This window comes from Seriola dumerili, unplaced genomic scaffold (genome assembly GCF_002260705.1).
Source record: "Seriola dumerili isolate Sdu_G_001 unplaced genomic scaffold, Sdu_1.0 BDQW01000079.1, whole genome shotgun sequence".
NCBI lineage: Eukaryota > Metazoa > Chordata > Actinopteri > Carangiformes > Carangidae > Seriola > Seriola dumerili.
The window spans coordinates 2044287-2061250 of NW_019174334.1; the positions used below are offsets into that span (position 1 = coordinate 2044287).

The 16964-nt window shown below is 43.1% G+C and overlaps 2 protein-coding genes across 2 annotated transcripts; one reads left to right on the forward strand and one right to left on the reverse strand.

Annotated features, from left to right (window-relative positions):
* The first annotated feature begins 956 nt into the window (after nt 1–956).
* On the forward strand, nt 957–13530 carry lnx2 (ligand of numb-protein X 2). Its single transcript, XM_022744284.1, has 11 exons — nt 957–1073; nt 3431–3989; nt 7449–7678; nt 7790–7927; nt 8143–8342; nt 9130–9543; nt 9653–9826; nt 10306–10483; nt 10591–10816; nt 11567–11725; nt 12745–13530. The coding sequence occupies exons 2-11, from the start codon at nt 3586–3588 to the stop codon at nt 12878–12880; spliced, it is 2259 nt and encodes a 752-aa protein (XP_022600005.1). The 5' UTR covers nt 957–1073; nt 3431–3585; the 3' UTR covers nt 12881–13530.
* Nucleotides 13531–13691: 161 nt separating this feature from the next.
* gtf3a (general transcription factor IIIA) lies at nt 13692–16160 on the reverse strand. Its single transcript, XM_022744329.1, has 9 exons — nt 16047–16160; nt 15801–15895; nt 15579–15675; nt 15394–15482; nt 15228–15301; nt 15058–15138; nt 14718–14950; nt 14052–14105; nt 13692–13913 (listed from the first exon to the last, which is right to left on the reverse strand). The coding sequence occupies exons 1-9, from the start codon at nt 16158–16160 to the stop codon at nt 13794–13796; spliced, it is 957 nt and encodes a 318-aa protein (XP_022600050.1). The 3' UTR covers nt 13692–13793.
* Nucleotides 16161–16964: the final 804 nt, after the last annotated feature.

Consider the following 16964-nt stretch of genomic DNA (forward strand, 5'->3'; position numbering starts at 1 on the left):
GTATTATTTATTTACATGGTCTAAATGAGGAAGTTTTCACTTAAGTCAAAGTAGCACACACAAGTCCTGTATCTTAAGTAAGAACAGGTCCAACACATGGGCTCAAGTATCAAAAGAGAGAGCCAATTATGCACAATGCATTCATCTATGCGCATATACAATATTATTTAGGTAGTTTAATCTTTATTATTGCGTTATATTTTACAGTGTAAAGGAAGCTACTTTGAGAGCATAGCTTTGCAAGCTGCCAATTACTTTAAGCTGGAAAAAAATTGAACTACAGCAAAGTTACCACAGGGAGAAATCCAGTTTGGTTAACTAAAACCACTTAGAAATTGTAGTTTAAAGTATGTTGCAAAAAATGGTCAAATTCACAATATACATGTGATATGAACATATGGAAAGTGCCTACTTGTTGACAGGTCATAACATAAACCAAAAGACCAAAATACCCCACTATCCGTGGGAAAGTGCCAAGATTGTCAGCTTTGGTTTTGTGTACAATAATTGCTTAATTACGACCAAGGTGATCCTGCCTCAGGCTGAGATTCAGGAGGTTTATCCATGGCTTTTGTACATGCACTACACAAAGGTCAAGTGTGTGGTGCGGACTGCCATACTGTCATAATCATATCTACATACTAAAATCTCATGATAATTTTTTAACCATTTATCCTTGTACAATTGTTTGTGGCAGTACAATATAACTATTAATCTTGAGATAGTATAACTATTAAAAAACAAAAGAAAAAACTAATGTACAACATTAAATTTGTGTGAAAAAAAATGAAACATAGCAAGATATGTATCTAAAACAGTAAGTAATAATATTTTTGGAGCAGGCCGTTTGGCAGCCACTCCTAATTTTGCTCTGGATTGACAGCGGCAGACCCCGCCCCTCCCCGTTGACGGACAGCAGTGGGCGGTGCCAGCGCTGCCAAAGGCACGGGGGCGTTTTCGTGCGGGTTTGCGGAACGGTCCGTTGCGGTGAATGCGTGATTGAGGTCCCGCAGCTAATAATCGTCCCCCTTTTTGGGGCCGGAGTGCGCGGCGCGGAGGAGCAGTAAGAATAGGTAATACTACATCTGCATATATTCAGTGCCTGTATGAACGGTGTCAGTGTGTGGCTGGCTTTGCATTGATATTGCCATTGTCGCTTCATCTGTCCTAGCTTTTTCGCTTATGGAGGGGTGGGATGGAGTCAGACAGATGGGAGCAATGATTAAAAAATGCTCTTGTCTAATCAAATGTGTTCAACGCTTACGGGTTGCTTATAGATCATGACACTGCAGTTGGTGCGTTGCCAAGGTAAATTAGGACTATGACAACTGAAAAAATGATTGCAAATCTCAATTAAATCAGTGTCTGTTTTTGTTGTTATCATTGCATGTCTGTCTGACTGTTGTGAAAAAAGCACCCTATTGCAACAGACCTTGCAGAACAGCAGCCGGCCTGGTCTTCCAAGTGGCTAACAGCCTTTCTGGATTTTTTTTTAAGATAAGAGACGACGAGGTGGGGTTTTATGAAAATGTAGGCTAAGCCGACAGGACCTGAGATCTAAATCTGTGGCCTATAACATCATCTCATCTTATTTGAACATGTCATTCCTGCATGTGAGGTAGTCCATGGCTTGTCCTGTGTTGTAAGATTAGATTGTCATTTGTGAAAAAATGAAAAATGAGCAGAGACAGGTGCAGGGCCAAGACTGTTATTTATTAATATAGAAAGCAGTGCAATGACAATAACAGCATGGCCTTGGACTCTCACACAGACACGCGCACACACACACACACACACACATACACATACACGCTGAGATTAAAAGGAAGATATTTCACAAGCATTTGCCAGTCTTCATATGACTTGTGTAAAGGAATCTGTTGCTACAGAGTCCAGCTATGATTAAAATAGATTTAAGTGCTTTTCACGGACGGGGCTCTAAACTGCTGCCACAGTGAAAACCTGAAGACTTTACTTATTGATAAAGGCTATTTGCAGGATCTGGTACCTCAAAAGCTTTTGTGCATGATGTACGTGTGTGTGTTTGGTTTTGCTTGTGTAGACTTATGCTTGCATGTCTACAAGTCTGTGTGTGAGTGTGTGTGTGATGTGGTGATGTCACAGCTTTGTTACAGGAACAGAGAAGCCTTGTGTCCTCATGATTAATTCATGTCCAGCTGCGGGATAGAGACAGAAGCAGCCAGTCACACACAGACAGGAGCACGTACTTAAAGGAGGCTGAAATAAGTAACTACCGGTCCGGTAGCCAAGGAGACAGGAGAGACAGGTTGTCACGGAAATGGGTAGAAACAGAGACGAGATGAAAAAAGCTGCAAAAAAGGAACCAAGGGGGCTCTCATCATCGTCTGTGCTGTCTGACAGGCGTTCAGACTGTACCAGGGAGGAGCAGAGCATCCTGCTGAGAGAAGTGCATCTGTTGTGTGGCTCCTCTGCATCCTTCTCCGGCTACACTCTGAATGTCAAGCCCCACTGAACAGAACAGGCTCCAGGTCGTCATGGAGACAGGAGCAGACCCTCGCTGGAACAGAGGCAGGTAGTCACTGTGGCTTGGCTGGCCTGCTGTGTGCTGAGGCACGCCCTCTGCTGTCCGCTGATAGCATCAGGCCCACAGGGGCTTGGCTAATAGAGGGGCTGAAGGTCTGAATGGCTTTGGATGTGAAACACTGTGGAAGTGATCAGTGCATACAGAGTGCATTAGCTCTGGGGACTCACTCTGCTCGGTGGAGTGCTATATTTCAAGACTTTGCTTTAGGCATGTTCTCTTTCTGTTGCAGAGGAGACTGAGTGCATCTACTGCGCGTGGCCTGAACCAAAAATATCAAGTACGCTGAGGGGAATGTTTAAAGAATTCTCACTAATTTTTTGCCTTTTTTGGTTTTCTTTTCTTTCCTGGACTTCACTGCTTTTCTGCTCCCTCCCATCCTCTCTCCTGTCTTATTTTCTTTTCCTTTTTTTATGCCTCTTATATCCCATTAATCTCTTTCACCCCTCTTCCTATCTCTTTCTCTTCTTCCTTGCTCTGTCTCTGCTCATTTCTTCCACTTTCTGGCACTGTTTTCTCTCTCTGTTGCTTTCCCAATCCCACTTCCTCTGATCTGTGTCCTCTCTCTGCCTCAATCCCAGATAATTCCCTCTCTGTGGAATTGGAAGATTGCAGCAGGCGAGAGCAAAAGAGAGATTATACTGCCAGATTAGTGGACAGGAGCAGCAATACATAATCTCGGCACACTCACTGACACACGCGCACGCACACACACACACACAGTGCCACACTCGATCTCATGCAGACACGTGGGCCCACGTGCACAAAGCATTTGCCACATGAATAAATGCACGAGCACATAATCAGACACTTGTTGTTTTTCTGAAACAGCTGTTTAACCCTCTTGCTTTGCCCTCTGACCTGCAGGGTGATGTGCCATCAGCCACTGGGGGGCATCTGTCCTCTCTACAGCCTGTACATCCTCTGAAGTTTATGGGATAGGAGTGTGTGTGCCCCTTCCCAACACTGCAGCCCCACTGGAGTCATTTGTGCCAAAGCTGAGTTGTGTTGAAGGAGCGGAGATGGGCAGCCCAGGCTGCGAGGTGGGTCTAGCTGTGCCGGTGGAGCCAGCGCTGGAGGCTCTGTGCCCTGAGTGTGGCCAGATCCACCGCACCTGGGAGAACCACCTTTACAACTACCGCCTGGAAGTGGACGATGACCTGGTGTGCCACATCTGCCTGCAGCCGCTGGTGCAGCCGCTTGATACACCATGTGGACACACCTTCTGCGCCCGCTGCCTGCGTAGCTTCCTCCAGGAGAGGGACTTCTGCCCTCTGGACAGGACGCGGCTACAGCTACAAGCGTGCCGCAGATCCAGCATACTGGTTCACAAGCTGCTGGACAAGCTGTCCGTGTCCTGTCCTTTGACCCCAGTCTGCTCCCTCAGCATGCCACGATGTGACCTGGAGGCACACCTCAAGCACCGGTAATAAAGCTTACATACAGACATGATAGATGGATACTTGCTTGAGAGCACGAGCTGTGGGCAAACATACACACACACATACAGATCAAACACTATGCATGCATGACTGGCAGGTTTTCATAAGCTTTATATAGGTAATGCAGCTTTACCGTACTTGTGTTGGCGTCACTCAGATGAGTATTTTTTTAAAGCAAAAATGCCATAAATGAGCAGTTTCTAGGTTTAGAGGAGTGAATATTTGCTGGTTTACTTTGTTCTCTATGGTTGTAAATGTAATAGTTTTGGGTTTTGATCGGTTGGTTGGACAAAACAAGCAGTTTGAAGACCTCACTTTGCACTCTGGGAAATTGTTACAGGCATTCTCTCAATTTTCTGCCATTTTATTGGCTAAATAATCCACCTATTAACGTAAAAAGTAATTGACAGATTAATCGATAATGAAAATAACTGTTCGCTGCAACTCTAGTTGCCTTTGTATAACTTTAAAACCCATGCCAACCATCCATCATGACCTGTGGCCTGCTTCTGGCAGGAACATTTGGAGATGTCATTAATCTTAGTCCAGATCAGTTAAACTTTCCCGTCATCCTTAACCTTAAAGGTTTCCCTCTGTCCGCACGCTTTGGCTTTTGGCCCATTTGGACCAGGTGCTGTGAGACCCTGAGGGGATTATTGGGCTGTAGGTCATGTGACGGGGGATTAGTGGTTCCCTACCACAGTCATGGGTTTGCTGACCAGGAGCTCCATGTTCACACTCTGCAAACATGTTGAGCAACTTCAACACCAGAGACCTTTTCAACCATTTCTTCTGTGAGACAGCCAAGGGCAACCCTGGCCTGTGGTGAGTCGAATGCAGTGGGATGTGAGGTCATAGCGTGACTTGGGATGACAAAATGGCATTTTCCTTTCACATTTTTCCTCTGTCTTTCCTTTTGTCTGCCTTTCAGTTTACTGTCTCTCTTGCTCTCGCTTTCTCGCTTTCTTTGTTGCCCTGTGCTGTACAGTAACAGAAGAGTGTGTGTGTGTGTGTGTGTGTGTGTGTGTGTGTGTGTTTGTTTGTCTATGCATCAGCATTGCCATAAGGAAAACCAAAAAAGGATGTTGTTGCCAGTTGTTCCATGAGTGGAGGAAGTGTAAATTCAGGAGAATATGCTTGGAGAATTTACACGACATCTAGATATTTAACTTTTTCTTGGTTGAGATATTTCGGTCAAATCATGCTTTAAATGTGTAAAAACATAGCTAACGTTGACGGGAACAAGATAATAGTCAGTGTTATTGATTTAGGAGCAGACATCTATGTGACGGAATTTCTTAAGATGGCGTGTGTTGCTAAGGAACCACTCATTGGTGTCTTGACATTAACTTATTGACTGGTTATCCAGTGACTGCCGAACACCTCAGTTAAGTCGAGGAGATTTTCCTTAACAAGCTCACACTAACAAGCTATTGCTAACCAGCTGGCAAAAGCTTTTCTGAGTCAGCTGTTTTTACGAGAGACCCCTTGCTACAGACGACCGATACTGTGTCTTTAAAGTGTCTTTAAACTTTTTCTAAATGACAGTCACTGTAGTCACAAGTGACAATTGCAGGATTGGAGTGAATGGTAAAATGGAGTGTAACAGTAAGTAGAGAGGAGTCATAAAAGTCAGCAATCTGCCTTGGTTACACAGCAACCTTTTTCTAAAGTTTGCTAACATTAGCCACCATAAGCTAGTGGTCATACCAGACCAGAAGTGAGGCTGTGGCAGCAAAACCCCTGCAAGTGTTTTAGTGCTTATAAATTCAACTTTTCATTTGTGAGAGAAACAATCTGTTCATCTTTCAAATCTTCCAGAGTTGCGCTTTAAGTGTATCCAAGTCTGAAAATAGTCCAAAAACAAGAAAATACAGAGATTCCCTTAACTCTTTTTTTTCCCCCCATTTTTCAAAGCTGCAGCCCATTTAAACTTTATTGCTAACAGTCTTCATGTCAATCACATAAGCAGATGGGTGCATCTCAGTGAAGTTTGCACACATCATCGTGTGGGAAGACAAGGAAAGATGGTTTAAGAAAGCTCAAACGAGGTCACTGCGAGGACTAACGTGACATTCTTTAGTAAAGATTAAGCCTCAGTCCCACGTGGGCTCACCATTCTCCTGCCCTGCAGACTTATGTCTAACATAGTAACAGGAGCCTACAGTCTGCCGCCGCCCTGCGACTGTAAGTCAACGTTGTTTATGGTGAAGATTAGGGACGCGACACTTGACATTAGATTAAAAGATGAGAGCGCCAAGCCACGGTGGTCAAGGTGGGCTGGTTGATCTTGTTACTGACGGTGTGTATGTGTGAAAGCTGAGGTACTTTCACCGTTCCCGAACCAAAGTACATGAATTAAAGCCTCTATATGGGCTTAACTCGTTCAAGTGTTAAGTGAGTTCTTCTTGTTTCTTGATGGAAAAGGCCAAAGATAGATGTGAAAGAGAATGAATTAAGAAATGCTTGCAATGATAACACTAAACACTGTGAGTTGTTTTGAATATTGCAAGAACAAAGAGTCATGGGACAGCAATCGGTTTTCTATGGTCCTGTTTCTCTTGGGAGATAGGAATGGAAGAACAGAAGCGTTTAAATAATTCAACCAAGCTTAAAGCTGCCACTTACAGTAAATACTTCAGAGTCAATTAAGGGTGAGACCACACTGACCCCTTTAGTCTGCATGTCTGTGCTTATTTTTAATTGTTCTTTAGTTAAGAGTATCTATTTGTGGGTCGGGACAGATGCACCCGCCTCAATCAGATTTATGTATCGATGGAAAGAACACCGTGGAGCGGTTGAACTCTTTGGAAACGACTTATGTCATTATCTAATCATTTAAGTGATTTATCAAGCAACAATGCTCAATTTTGCCCCCTCATCTTCTCAAAGGTGATTTCTTGCCGGCTCTCTCTATTTTGTATATTGGTTAAGATTGAATATCTTGCGGTTTTTGTACCAGTTGGTTGGTTGAAACAAGCAAACTGTGGACCTTGGGAGGTTGCGTTGGACATTTTTCACTATTTTATTTTTTATTTTTTTTATGTTTTGAGTTGAGAAAAAACATATTAATTTATTAGCTCAGAGAAAAAATAGTCTCTGTGGCCAAAATAATACACACAATATACATATGGTCACATGTGTACATAAATTCATGCCCTTAAATATATTCCCTCATATTCTTATATAATCTTTTGTGCATTGATGCATTAGAACCATAATTAACTTGGGTCCTCTCCTACAAAAAATACTTTTCCTTTACCCTTTGAATCCCTCCCAGCTACTCGTGACCTGGCACCCTGGCCTCCTTTAAGGAGGGGACAAACAAAAAGAGAAATTCCCTAATGGGATCATTTGCGTCACATTAAATTAACTGATGCTGAACCTGATTTTCTTTACACGTCAGATGGACTAACAAACTGACGCCTGTTGCTTGGTGAAAGGTGTCCCGGGACGCGGTGTCAGCAGACCAGCGTGGACGGTCCGAGATGCGAGAGCGGGGATGAGCGAGCGATGGTGACCAGCCCTCCCAGGTCGCCCCCACAGACAGACCTGAGGGACCACACGCCCTCTCCACCCGCTGGACCTAATAACGGCAGCAGCAATGGGCCCGTGTGGACAGACGACGCTGGCCTCGACAACCCTGCCTTTGAGGAGAGCACAGAGGAAGACAGTGAGCCGATCCACTGCATTATCAAAAAAGATTAAGATTGAGAATTGAGTCAATATATTGATGAGACACAGCATTAATGGGAAACTTCTCTTAATCTCTCTGTGTCTTCAGGTGTGGTAGGGTTAGAGTGCGTGGTCCCCAGGGTGAAGCGGCCCCTTAGTAATCCCTGCATCCACCTCCTACGCTCTGTCAGCTCCACCTCCTCTGGTTGGGACTGCCCCGAGTCCCCGCCTCTCTCTGCAGAAGAGGGTATGACACCACTTCCTCTATTTTTGCTGAACATCTTCTCAAAGGGGTTGAAGGCTAGAAATCTGAGCTATAAAATATTGCAGTTTATCTTCCTTGTGAGTGTAAGAGCTGTAATCTTAGACAACAGGATAATGACGTTCAGGGAACATTATGATTAAGATGTGGAAATTAAAGTCTGAAATGCAGCAGTGTAATATGATTTGTGTGCCCATTAGGCTGTGTGAAGTTGCCCTCCCTTCCTGAAGGAGAGATAACTGCCATAGAGGTCCACCGGGCCAACCCGTATGTGGAGCTGGGCATCAGCATCGTCGGGGGAAACGAGACGCCTCTCATCAACATCGTGATTCAGGAGGTGTACAGAGACGGGGTCATTGCAAGAGACGGGAGGCTGCTGGCTGGGGATCAGATACTACAGGTGAGAGGCTTTAGAGGTCATTTTAAATTTTGTCCTTTCATCGTTAAATAAGTGCATGATTTCACCAAAGAGCACGCACCATTTTCATACAAAATATTTTTAAATCCAATTTAAAGCTTCACTTTAACGATTAGTTATTGTTTTCACTCATGATTCATGTTGATAGCAGCTGTTGAGGCAAGTAGGAGTATCAATATATGGGGTATAGTGTACCGGTATTAGTCACTACCTTTGTAAGGATTTTTTGAGCAGGGTTCAACGATCATATCTTTCTCCTAAATCAACTTTCTATTATTCTTATACCTATTTAAAGAAGCTCTAGTCAATATTTTTATATTAACAATGGATCAAACAACCGTGTGTGATGTGCAGTGACATATCCTCAGAGAATTATCACTCAAAATTGCGTCTTTTAGCTCATTGTTTCGGTTTACTGTTTGCAGCACTCTCTTCGAGCAGGAGTCATCTGTTTTAAATGAGAAAGCTCTGATAAGTGCACTGTATGCTACATGCCCAACATGAACAACAGACAGACACAGTTAGGTACTACCTGATGGAGAAAGTGAAGCATTTAGCGGGAGCTGGTGGCGACTAAAACAGAGCTAAAAGAAGAGTGAGCTAAAGTTTCTCTGTCTGCCAGATGTGTAAAAAGGCAACTCTTTGCAAACACATTCACCATATCTACATTATACAGTGATAGTAGGTCAGTGTTTTGTTTATGGTGGCACCAAAAAAAAAAAATCCAGGTTTAATTTCCTTAAATATCCTTTAATGTCTCTCTCCAAAGGTGAACAATGTGGACATCAGTAACGTGCCCCACAGTTTCGCCCGTTCTACGCTGGCACGCCCCTGCACCACCCTGCAGCTGACCGTGCTCAGGGAGCGTCGCTGTGCCTCCCGGGCACCTCCCTCCTCTTCCTCCTCCACTCCAGCTGTTCCCCATGCACCCTGCTCCACTCCTGAGGGGACGCCGTCCAGCCCTGCCACGCTGAGAATCACCCTACACAAGCGGGACTCGACCGAGCAGCTCGGCATTAAGCTGGTACGGCGAACGGATGAGTCAGGAGTGTTTGTGTTGGACCTGTTGGAGGGAGGCCTGGCAGCAAAGGATGGCAGACTGCGGAGTAATGACCGTGTTTTGGCAGTTAACGACCAGGACCTACGCCACGGTACCCCGGAACAGGCTGCACAGATTATACAGGTTCATTTCTCCTTGATTTCTCTTGAAATTTGAGTGAGCATATGAGCAAAAATAAATCACTTTAGATTTTGATATTAAACCACTGACTCTGACGACTCTGACTCTCTAGGCCAGTGGAGAGCGAGTCCACCTGCTCATTGGCCGACCCAGCAAACCGACTCCACCCCCACCGCCAAAATCAAGCTCCACCAGAGACCTCTACTGCCTTGATCACTTCCTGCCTAACCACAGCTCTACTCCGAGTCCTGTGCCCATACACCTGTCCCGCACCAGCACCCACAGAGTGAGGAGAAGACTTATATGTGTGTGTGTGTGTGTGTGTGTGTGTGCGTTAGAGTTAGCCTGTTTGTAGCGATGGATTGGATTGTGAGTGTAGGTGCATTTCAACGTTTTCTGTGTGTGTTTACATCTTCATTGAGCGAGCACTTGTATTTTAAGATTCACATCTGCATTATAGGAACGAAGGTAATGATCACGATCATTCTCAGTTTTTATGTATAAAAAATCTGTGTAGATAATTTTATTTTAATGAACAGGTAACACATACAGATCCATACCATATAGCTTTATATTATTTGTATTAGTTAGTGATATTTTCCCCCTTATTTTCTATTAGTGGAGGTATTTTCTGAGCTGTTTTAACTGCAGGAAAACTTAAGTGTGATGCACAAAGAGTGAGCAGACTTATGGGCGTTTACCTTCATTTAGGCTCAGCGTGTGTTCGTGTGTGTGTGTCTCACCTCTGTTCGATCATATTCACAGGACCTTTCGCAGTGTGTGACCTGTAAGGAGAAACACATCACAGTGAAGAAGGAACCCCTTGAGTCTCTGGGCATGACTGTTGCAGGAGGGAGGGGCAGTAAGAGCGGGGAGCTGCCAATCTTTGTGACCAGCGTCCAACCGCACGGCTGCTTGTCGAGAGATGGACGAATCAAACGTGGTGAGCATTTCAGCTAGGTCAAATATGCATTTGCATGTTGCTTAAGCGAAGCCACATTACGTTATGTGCAGTTCATCAGCAGCAGGTGTGTCCTCTTGCTCCTTCAGGTGATGTTCTACTGAGCATCAACGGGCAGGACTTGACATACCTGAGCCACAGCGAGGCCGTGGGCACCTTGAAGGCCAGCGCTGCCTCGCCCTCAGTCCAGCTGCGTGTGCTGGAGGTCAGCATGGTGGAGGAGCATGACCACGATGAGCTGCTGCCTCACACTCACGACAGTGACTTTGATGCCAACTGGTCGCCCTCGTGGGTCATGTGGCTGGGCCTGCCCAGGTAACATACAGAGGGGGAGGAGATCACATACATACTGCTTAGATGCAGAGCTATGACCAGATGTGTAAATGCCTCGGCGGACCTTCCTGAATGAATTTGTTGATATGCAAGGTTGCTGCTTTTTCTTCTCAGGACTGGACGATATGAATTAAAACATGTATCGTGATAAATTGTCACATTCCATTATTTCTGATCGTCATAACTGATTATAGGTCAATATTATGGGCTACTGGACATTTGTTGGTTTAAAATCTGGATAGGTGTCATTGGTTGTTGCATCTATTCTCACTTCATTTGTATGGGATCGTGACCACTGACTGAAAATTGCAACATTAGTAAATAGAGGTCAGACGGAGGTTTGTAATGAGAGTAATTCACCTTGCCCAGCCCTACTTTTTCTCCTCCACTCACCTTGCTTGCTCTTCTCTTGCTCCTCTTGAGCAAAGTAGAGAAATAATGCACTGTTAAATTCCACTGCAATTATTTAAAAATTGCAAGAGGCACATTTATTTAAAGGTATTAAAACTATTGAGTTCAGTGGATAAAAACACTTTTTCATCTGTTTGAGAACAGAAGAAATGATACCACTGGATATTTTCTATCACCTCACAATAGACACTTTTGAGATTAAGACATATTATTTTTTCTCTCATCTTTCCTCAGTGGAGGATAAAGTCATTCCTTGTATTCATCTTTCTGTCTGGCCCTCCCTCCCTCACTCACTCACTCTGCTCTCGTGTTTTCCTGCAGTTACCTGCACAGTAGTCATGAGATTGTGCTGCGGAGGAGTCATCCCGGCAGTTGGGGTTTCAGTATTGTTGGGGGATACGAGGAGAGCCACGGCAACCAGGCGTTCTTCATTAAGACCATAGTCCTTGGCACACCTGCGTACTACGATGGCCGCCTTAAGTGAGTGATCATTTGTTCGTCACATGACAGTCTGTGGCTTATGCCAGCAGTGATACAGAAGTGAATTACCAGGCGGATAAACTGTGATCTCTAGTTGGTGTTTGATAAGAGTGGCGTGATGATATGCCACTCCTACAAACTGGAACACAAGGAAAAAAAGACATTTTTTCACTTTCATTGTGTTTTTCTGTGTAAACTATTTATTTTAGAACTATATGATAATTTAATGTAGTGAATTTTCAATAGACCTTAAACAAGAAACAACTGCATGATGATTATTACAATTCAAGATAGAACACCTGATTTCTTGAGCATTTTGAAACAGTAAAAATGAAGGTCTTGCAGTTGTGTAGCAGTCATGTAAATCCATGGGCAAATGTGTGTGTAATATTTTAATACATGTCATAGATATGGCCTTTTTGCTGTGTCATCAGCATCTTATCTATTGTCGTAATGCAACCAACTACCAATAAATCAAAATTCAATCTGTTTGACTCCATCTTTGTACAGATATAAGAATACAAGTCAGAAAAATTGACATCTGTTGTAGATTAAAGCAAACCCTACTCTGCAGTTCAAAAGTAGAGGTGGGACAAATCCCATAAAAAAAAAAAACAAACAGAAAGTTAATCCCACTAACAAGTGCTGCCAAAGCCTGATATAGCTTATTCCTCTGTGCCATAAAACTCCACTTTTGTCCTAATACAGTACTATTAGGAACAAATCCGTGAGACACAATGATTATTTTATTTAAATAATGTCTTGTTTTGTCCAATGAACAGTTCAAAACTTAAAGATATTCAGTTTACTATTGTAGAAGACAGTAAATAGCAGTAAATATGAACATTTGAGATGCTGGAACTAGTGCATTTTGGTTATTTTGCATTAAAGAAATTGTATTATGAACTGTGCTCATTTGAGATGACTGGAATATTGTAGAGCTGTTTGACCGGCACATAACTGCAGCTGTCAGGTCCTATTTATATTCCACACTGACTTGTCTCTTGGTGTCATCCTAGGTGTGGGGATATGATTGTTGCAGTCAACGGCTTGTCCACAGCAGGAATGAGCCACTCTGCTCTGGTGCCCATGCTGAAGGAGCAGCGCAGCCGGGTGGCGCTTACTGTGGTCTCCTGGCCTGGCAGCCTGGTATAGCTAGGCCAGATAGCAAGCTGCGCACCACGCTGAGTCCACCCAGAATGTTCTATATTGAGAACGACCTTGGCCAAAGTGAACTGGTACACGCTACTGTACATCGCTCCATACCGGGCTTAATCCAGGACCAAAAGCATTCAGAACTGTAGTAGACCCAGCAGGACTACGCTTGTCCTGACCAGGTGGGAACTGATCCAGATCGTGCCACGTCCCTCGACAGACTGCACTCACAAACACACTGCTGTGTTCATATGGTCATGTTGTCTTCACTCCCGCAGGGAGAATGGTACTGCAACTGTTAACAGGCGATCTGTGCTGTATTCATCTCACCAGGCAGTTGTAGAATCCAGGGCTGTATTCAGGTGGATGCATCGTTGTGGGTAGAGATAGAATATTTTTTAAAAAGTAGCCTGTGATCCTCTGTCATCTAGGATAATGACCTATAATCACTTTAATCAAGATGTTCTGCAACACCAGCGCTGTATCCAGCTGAATAAGCCTCAGGCCTTATTAGAAACCTGCCGCACCCTGGGAGGCTCAACTACCCTTAGGCCTCATCACCATGACAACCAGCTGTCCCATCAGCTGGAGTTTTATACATGTGTGTGAATGTGTGTTCTGTTTGTTTAATAAACATTTCCTTCAAAGGACTAATTGCTCCACAGCATTCTTTTGTGCACTAGTGCAAAGTGACTGTTAGAGGGCAGTTTAGTGTGGTTCATATGAGCAAGAGGCAGTTTATTAGTAACTGTACACTAAGACTTACACATAGAAAGAGCGTTAGTATAGTGCTGTATTAATGAGGCTTTATTTCACATTGGCATAAAGAAAAAACAAAAAAATGTGATTTTCACTATAAATGAAAACATCCAAGCAGATATTTAAATAATGCAGCCTCAAGATTTGGTATCATCTATAAAGTTGTATTGCGCAGCTTTGCAGCAAGCTTGTTGGCATCTGCTTGATTGGCTGCAGCTGCCAGTCTGACCTGCTGTGCCGTACTCCCAGGCAGATTCTTTTTAGGATGCAGTTTCTGGAAGGGGAAAAATAAAAAAAATACATAACTCATAATACAAGGACAAGAGGAGGAGGGGAGAAAAGCTATCCATCTATAAAAGCACAAAAAAAAAAAAAAAAAAAAAAAAAAAAAGGGTTGACAAGGACAGGTTACCTTCAGCTTTTTCTTTGCTGGGTCATGCACCACCCCGTGTCGCCACAGGCTTTCCTATTCAGCAATGAGAGCAGTTAGAAACTACAAAAGTAATTTAATGGATTAAAAAAAAAAAAAACCTCACTTCTAGTGGTCTCTAACTGTGTATTTGTTTGAGTTCCTAATTTTTTTTTTTTTTTATTAATTAAAAATCTGCCTCTGAAACTCGCCTCTGACCAAGTACAATGAAAGTTACTGGAGCTTGGAGTTACTTGGATTTCTGAAGGTCAGAAATACTGAAAAAAAAAAAAATTCACTTGAACATGTCAATTACTCAAAGTAATCTGGACCTCATTCTGTACAGATTCCCCTATAGAAAATAGTGCCAGAGAAAAACATCCATACAACTAGGTCTAGATTATCTGTTGTACCTGGGATGTGCTGCTACACTGCTCTGCTATGTAGTTTTCCATTGCTCTGAGCACAACAAATAAAATTTCAATCATCTCTTCTTGCATTGGGGATGCAGCACAGTGTCAATATGCATATGTAAAAACTCTTTAACAAGTAAAACCCAAACTATAAATGTCTGGATACAACTACTTTGATTTGAGTGAATTTACCATTTAAAAAAAAAAAAAAAAAAAAAGAAAAAAAAAGGTTCATTAAATTGACATGCAGGTTTACCTTCATGGCAAAGCTCTTCCCACAGCCAGCATAGGCACAGCTAAAAGGCTTCTTGCCCTCATGGTCTCCCAGTACATGACTCTCCAAGTTAAAGCGATGAGTGAATTTTTTGCCACAACCTTTTTTGGGGCACGACAGCATCCTCTTCTCCCCAGAGTGGACATGCAGCTTATGCTGGTGCAAGAACCAGGTGTTGTTAAACTGCTTTTTGCACTCTCCACACAGCACCTTGACTGAGAGTCATTAAAATATGTTGTTATGTCATTATGTCAGCTCATGAGCGACAAGGTGAGCAATGCAACAAAACAGATGTTAACACTTCCCAGTATTACATTCATACCTTTATGTTCTTTTCTGTGCTTCAGATATTCTGTCCATGTCTTTCCCTGGAAAGGACACGCTTCAGCCTCACAAGGGTAACCTGCAGCAGGGAGACAGAGAAAGGGATTTTGAGTTAATCACACAATCATTTAATGAGGGGGGTAAACAGCATTCTGGTTACCAACCAACCTTGGTGCACTTTCTCGTGATGTTTCAGTTTTCCATGAGAGGGAAATTCTTTTGTACAGCCACTGAAAGAACAACTATCCCAAAAGATACAGAAAAGGTTTAGATTGTAGCTGGCCAAAGACAGATAAAAGTTCATTATTCTTGCACAAGAGTTGTAGCGACTCACTGAAAAGGCAGAAGCTGTTGGTGCTCACACTTGTGTGCTTGAAGTTGGTTCCTCTTGTTGAAATCCTTTCCACAGCCCTGGTGGCCGCACTATAGGGCAACAGGAGCAAAAAGCAACGCAGGAAAATCCCCAACATACTCATAACGAAACAGAGGAAAACAAGACATTTTTCAAGATTATTGTACTTGATATCGCTTCTCCTTCTGCTGGTGAACTCGAGCCATGTGGTTCCTCATGCTGGCATTTGTGACAAAGGCCTCAGAGCACCCATCAGCCAAACACCTAGAAACCACAGTGGGTTAACACTTCAGAATGATTTAAAAGAAAAAAAAGAAGTATCTTGAAAAACACCAAGATTACATTTTACTTTTCTCCAAGTCATTTCAAATAGGGAAATAGCAACTTACTTGTGTGGTTTTTCCCCGCTGTGACTGAGCTCATGCCTGGTGAGTTGATAGCGAGTGCAAAAGCTCTTGTCACAGTTCTCACAGGAGAATGGTTTCTGATGTCAGGGAAACATTTGACATAAACTCAACATTTCCAGGTCATAGTCGTGGTCAAGCAAACATAACATCAACTGTTATAATATGCTACTTGATCCTCATCTTTTTCATGTCAACCATATTTGCATGTATTCCACTGTATACACTTACCAATCCTGTGTGTTTGCAAAGATGAGCCTCTAGCTTCCATGACTTGCTGAATTTAGCTCTACAATCAAAAAATGAGCAAACATAGCTTTTTTGACTTTGCAACCTCTCCCCCATCTTTAATGATGAGATGTTAAATATGGTGTTGTGGTCACAGACAAAACTAGTATTAAAGGGGCAGGACACTTACTGACCTACAACCAAGCTGCCCACCTGTGCCTAATTTACCTTATTGGAATGTACCAATTAGGGGAAGAAAGGGGGGTGTCCTACCTCACTGAAACCAAAAGATACAAAACATTTTCACTACAACAAACTGAAAAGTTTCAACCCCTAGAAAATCAGCTGCTTAATTGACAACAATTCAGCAGTCACATACACTCAGCTGTGTGAGATTGTAGTACAGGTGATTGAACAGATGCTGGGAAAGGATTTAAGCCCCTGAGTTTAATAGTGATCCCATTGATACTCAGACATTCTAAACGTCCGTGACTCTTTTCCTCATGTTGATTGATTCAGGCTTTAAAAATGTCATACAGGCTCCTTGCAGTATGTGTCCCTATCTGTTGATCTGCTCTGTGTGTGTGTGTGTGTGTGTGTGTGTGTGTGTGTGTGTGTGTGTGTGTGTGTGTGTGTGTGTGTGTGTGTGTGTGTGTGTGTGTGTGTGTGTGTGTGGCGCGTAAGCAAGGAGAGAGGCGACTGTCTGTCTCCATTAATCACACACACACACACACAGACATACACAGAATTTACTACTCTAATCTTAATCTTATCAACCCTCCAATATTGCTTTCTGATAAGTGTGATTTATTATTGTCAGAAATGAGTCTTCAGTGAGGTCCTTTGTAACCCACAAACCCGAAACTAAATCAACCTTTCACAGCCTTTAACACAAGACTATGTAGTTTTTAAAGGAGAAAT

Excerpts from the sequence above, each read along its gene's own strand:
- gtf3a (XM_022744329.1), bottom strand. The coding sequence starts at position 16,160 with ATGGGGGAGAGGTTGCAAAGTCAAAAAAGCTATGTTTGCTCATTTTTT. Across the intron at positions 15,483-15,578 it reads AGAAGGAGAAGCGATATCAA|TGCGGCCACCAGGGCTGTGG; the intron begins GTACAATAATCT and ends GTTGCCCTATAG. Across the intron at positions 15,302-15,393 it reads CAACAGCTTCTGCCTTTTCA|TTGTTCTTTCAGTGGCTGTA; the intron begins GTGAGTCGCTAC and ends CTTTTGGGATAG.
- lnx2 (XM_022744284.1), top strand. The coding sequence starts at position 3,586 with ATGGGCAGCCCAGGCTGCGAGGTGGGTCTAGCTGTGCCGGTGGAGCCA. Across the intron at positions 9,544-9,652 it reads AGGCTGCACAGATTATACAG|GCCAGTGGAGAGCGAGTCCA; the intron begins GTTCATTTCTCC and ends CTGACTCTCTAG. Across the intron at positions 9,827-10,305 it reads CCCGCACCAGCACCCACAGA|GACCTTTCGCAGTGTGTGAC; the intron begins GTGAGGAGAAGA and ends TCATATTCACAG.